General features: G+C 67.8%; 1 protein-coding gene across 1 annotated transcript in view; it reads right to left on the bottom strand.

Annotated features, from left to right (window-relative positions):
* ATXN7L2 (ataxin 7-like 2) overlaps window positions 1-3,220 on the bottom strand; it is a 4,995-nt gene extending 1,775 nt beyond the window's left edge. Inside the window, exons 1-8 of the mRNA XM_010584771.1 lie at window positions 3,089-3,220; window positions 2,840-2,944; window positions 2,456-2,645; window positions 2,089-2,375; window positions 1,195-1,277; window positions 831-1,072; window positions 549-729; window positions 263-384 (exon numbers count right to left, since the gene is read on the bottom strand). Of these exons, the coding sequence (XP_010583073.1) occupies window positions 263-384; window positions 549-729; window positions 831-1,072; window positions 1,195-1,277; window positions 2,089-2,375; window positions 2,456-2,645; window positions 2,840-2,944; window positions 3,089-3,107 (1,229 nt within the window). The 5' untranslated portion in view covers window positions 3,108-3,220. The remainder of the gene's footprint in view (window positions 1-262; window positions 385-548; window positions 730-830; window positions 1,073-1,194; window positions 1,278-2,088; window positions 2,376-2,455; window positions 2,646-2,839; window positions 2,945-3,088) is intronic.
* Window positions 3,221-4,552: the final 1,332 nt, after the last annotated feature.

Below are 4,552 nucleotides of genomic sequence, written 5' to 3'. Positions count from 1 at the left end.
CCCCTGCCACATCCTCCCTGATTCAGGTGGGAGGGGTGAGACGGGACACCCCCCCCTCAGATCCCCGCTCTGATCCCTGACCCCTGCCATGAACCCCCCAATTCAGGTGGTGAGATGTGAGATGGGACCTCCCTCAAATCCCCGCTCCCATCCTTGCCCCCCCACATTCAGGTACACCCCACTCCATGCCATGCTGGGACCCCAGGGAGGGCAAACCTGGCACCCAGCAGCACCCCCCAGCACCCACTGCCCCCCCCCTCACCTCCACATGTGGGAGCTGAGGTGCCGCTCCAGCATGGAGCCCAGCGCCGAGCAGAAGCGGTCGAGCCGCCGGTTGAAGACGTAACAGCCCGGGCTGACCAGGCGGCTCCCAAAGGTGCAGAACTGGGGCGGGGGGATACACCCACACACGACACAGTCAGCATGGCCCCCCCAAGCCCCCCACCCAGAGCATCCCACCCGGCACGGGGCTGGCAGCGGGATACAGGTGGATGGGCTGATGGCAGGGCTGGGGGGTCCCCAACCCACCCCGGGGTCCCCTCACTCACCGCCTGGGGTCGTGGGGGGCGCGTGGGGGGGCGGGGGGGCTCCTCGCCCCCCTCTTCCTCGCTCTCCTCGCTCGACACCCGGCTGCCCGCCTTGGGCAGGGGGAAAGGGAACACCCCCGTGCCCCCTTCCCCGGAGGCAGCCGGCGTGTCCTCGGGGTCGCTGTCGGAGGAAAGCCGGGCCCTGCACCACAGAGGGGGGGGCGGGGGCGGTGAGAGATTTTTGGGGTGCCCGATATGGGGGGTGTCATCATCCCCCCGCCACCCAGATGCCAGGGTCCTTACCTGGGGAGCGGGCAGTGGGAGTGGGGTGGCTTGGCTCGGCAGGGAGAGGTGCTGGGGGGGCCGGCGGGGAGCTGTGGCAGCGAGGAGGGGTCCTGCTGGGAGGGGGGCAGCGGTTCCTTCCCGGGGGGGCTCCTCTCCTTCGGGGACTCGCCCTTGCGGGAGCTGGCCTTCAGCTCGGCCACCAGCACGTCAAAGTCCTTGGCCCGACCCTGCACCTCGCGGCGTTGGTGAACTGAGTGGATCTGTGCCGGGCGACAGTGGGGAGGGGGTCAGGGGGGGTAAGAAAATACCCGCAGGGACCCCCCCTAAAAACCCCTGGGCAGGATGATGGTGTCCCCCCACCACCACCCCGGCATCCCGCTACCTTGCAGGTCAGCAAGCGGGTGCAGATCTTCTTGGTGTCGGGGTTGAGAACGCCGCACTGCCTGTTCAGGTCGCACTCCTTGCCTGTGGGCAGAGGAAGGAAGCGGGATGCCGGGGGGGGCCTGGGGCCCGAGCTGTATTGGGGGGGGAACAAGTACTTTGCCCCCCCCGCCCCAACGTCCGACCCCGGTTGAGGTTTCCACCGGTGTAGATGGCAGGATGAGAGTGGCGGCAGCGGCAGGGGGGCACAGCCTCACCAGGACCGCTGCTGGCTGGTCACGGTGGGGGGGCTCTGCGGGGGTCACCCCAACCTACCCCAGCCAGGGCTGGAGATGGAGACCCCCCCTCCTCGGAGCAAGAGGCCACAGCATCCCCGCTCTGAGCAGGGAGGCGGGGGTGAACAAAAGTCCTGAAAGTCACCCTCTGTGGGGCGGGGGGGCCACCATCTCCTGGCCCCCCCTCCTTTTTGCCCCCTCCCCAGGGCGAGCCCCCCCTTTCACCCCCAGCCTGGGTTCTGCTAATGGCATAGCTCACTGTCGCCCAAGAGCGCCCACGAGCACCGTGGCATCTGTCCGACTCCCATATCTGGGGGGGGATTCAAGGGGGGGGGGTTGAACCCTGGCTCACGCTCTTGCCGCACGCCGCCGCCGCCGTTCCTCCGGGCCAGCTGGCACCGCGGGCAGAGACCCTAAACCTGCCGGGTGAACGGAGCTGGGGTCAGGGCACGGCTCCTCCAGATTCAGGAGGAGAGGTGGGAGATGCCCCCTCGGTACCTACCCCGCTGCCAGACCCGGCCACCGAAAGAACGGGACCGGGATGCCGCGCCGGGATCCGGTGCCGTGCGGCACCGACCTGCCGCCCCCACCCCGTCGCCGGCAAAGAAAGGGGGACTCACGCGCCAGCTTCTTGTGGGACCTGGGGGGCGGCTTGGAGGCGCCCGCATCCTTCTCCCCCGGGGCGGGCGCGCTCTCCGGTTTGCACCCGGGGCCGTCGGCAGGCATCACCGAATCCCCCCCGACCCCGGCCGACACCGGGGGCTCTTTCGGCACCGCGGCGGTGGCGGGTTTCCCCAGGGGTTCCTTGGAGTTGGTGGGTACGGCTTTGGGGGGCACCTTGATCCCGTGCCCATCCGGTTTGGGGATGCTGGGGATCTTCTCCAGATTGACCACGGGCACGAACAAGCTGGGGAGAGAATTTGGTGGGGGGGTGTCAGAGCGGCCCTGTGGCAGAGAAGGAGCCAAGCCACCTGTCCTGGCACTCACCAGAGGTTGTTGTCCTTGTCCGGCCGCTCGGGCAGGGGCTGGACTCGCCCACGAGCACCTGGGGGCTTCTCCCGCAGCACCTTGGCCGCACCGGGGGTCCCGCCGGCTGCCAGCTGCCCGTTGACGGCGACGTGGCACTTGGCGGCGGCGGCGCGGGCATACAGCTTGCTGAGGGGGCCGTGGCGGCGTTCTGCCGGGACAGGGTGGGATGGGGTGGTGGGGGGAAAGCCTGGTGTTAGCCCACGCTGAGGGTCCCACCGCCGTGAGCCCCCCAACCCTGGGCTGTGCCAGCACAGCTGCCTTCCCCTGTCCCTCCCGATGCCGGAGGGGATGTTGTGGTGGGAGGATAGCCATGCCCGGAGCCCCCCCACCGCCCCGGCTCACCGCAGTGCTTCTGGAAGGCCTGGGGCTTCACCACCTGGCTGCAGTGGTTGCAAACCACCAGGTAAAATTCGTCATGCGCCGGGCAGTGGCCAAAGATGTTCATGTCTGCAGGGCGAGAGTTCGGTGAGCAGTGCAGCATGGCTCTCACCGGGTCTCGGTGCCGTGGGAAGCATCACGGCCTGAGGGTCCCAGCTGGAAGGCAAGCACAGCCCCAAAACACCAGGTTTTCTCCCAAAGGAGGGAGCTTACCTTCCTTAATCAGGGTCATGGCGTCCAGTTTCTTGCCGCTGCTCTTCCCACTCTCCTCCAGGTCCGACCCTGATCCTGCCAGAGACAAAACCTCATCAGCAGTGGCCGGCACGAGGACAGTCCCGGCTTCCCCTGGCTACATCCAGCATCAGGTGCAGGTGCCAAGTCCTCGCCGCCGGCAGCACCGCCGCTCCCGGCCATCAAACGCTGCCAGCACTCCCCGAACAATTAAACCGGCTAAAATTAGACGAGAGGGACGGATCCATCCTGGGATCAGGGTTGGCCCCATGGCGTGCCATCACCTCTGAGGTCCCCATCCCGCCACCCCATGCCAGACCCTGCCAATAGCCCACCACCAGCGGGGTGCAGGCACTCCTGGGGACATCCCACAGCTAGGATGTGACCGGTGTCAGCCCCCACTACCCAGGGGACACCCCGGGGACACCCCTGGGGACACCCCGGTCCCCATCCAACCATGGCCCTGCAGCCGGCATCCTCACTGGCCATGCCTGGCAGGTGTCCCAGCCCCAGCTGGCTGCATCAGGCTCTGCTGCGGGAGGAACAGTGTCCACCAGGCCAGCGGTGACGGTGTCCTGGCCAGCCGTGTGATACTGGGTGCCCAGTGCCATCCAGCAGTGCTATATTGGGCACCCAGTGCTGTCCAGCTGTGCCATACTGGGTGTCCAGTCCATCCCCAGTCCTATCAGGCCATGCCATACCAGGTGCCCAGTCCTGTCCAGCCATGCCATACTGGGTGCCCAGTCCCATCCAGCCATACCATACTGGATATGCAGTCCTGTCTGGCTGTGCCATACTGGGCACCCAGTCCCATCTGGCCATGCCATACTGGGTGCCCAGCTATGCACAGCCATGTCAGGAGTGCCCATGCCCCATCCAATCGTGCCGAGAGCCCACGCCGTGTCCGCCAGCTGGCTGGTCCCATCTCAGCCATGACATGGGGCACCAGTAGGGCAGTGCCCACGCTGGCGTACCTGGTCCGGGCGTGCAGAGTCCACTGGGGCAGTGTCCAGCTCCCCAGTACAGGGCACCTGGTTCCCAGTGCGTAGGGTATCCCAGTGCCCAGCATGTGATGCCCAGTTCCCTGCCTGGGGCACCTGGTACTCACCGCCTGGTTCCCAGTGGCTGGTCTGGGGCAGCCGGTGCCCTCTGCCCAGTCCGGGCTAACGGCAGCAACTGGTTCCCAGCCTGGGCTACCCAGTGCCCACCGCACCCGGGGGTATCTGGCACCCGGTAACTGGCTCCCAGTAACGGGCACAGGGCTCCCAGTGACCAGACTGGGATGCCCGGTGCAGAGTGCCCGGTTGTCGGTGCCCGGTGCGGAGCTCCCGCTTCCCGCTGCCGGGTTCCCGGTGCAGGATGCCCAATTCCCGGTACCGGGTGCCCGTTGCGGGGCGCCCGCTCTCCGCCTACCGCGCGGCGGCGCTAGGACCGGGGTGGCGGGGG

Source organism: Haliaeetus leucocephalus, unplaced genomic scaffold (assembly GCF_000737465.1).
Source record: "Haliaeetus leucocephalus isolate CR32 unplaced genomic scaffold, Haliaeetus_leucocephalus-4.0 Scaffold1000, whole genome shotgun sequence".
NCBI classification, from domain to species: domain Eukaryota; kingdom Metazoa; phylum Chordata; class Aves; order Accipitriformes; family Accipitridae; genus Haliaeetus; species Haliaeetus leucocephalus.
This window is presented reverse-complemented; position numbering and strand designations above follow the sequence as displayed.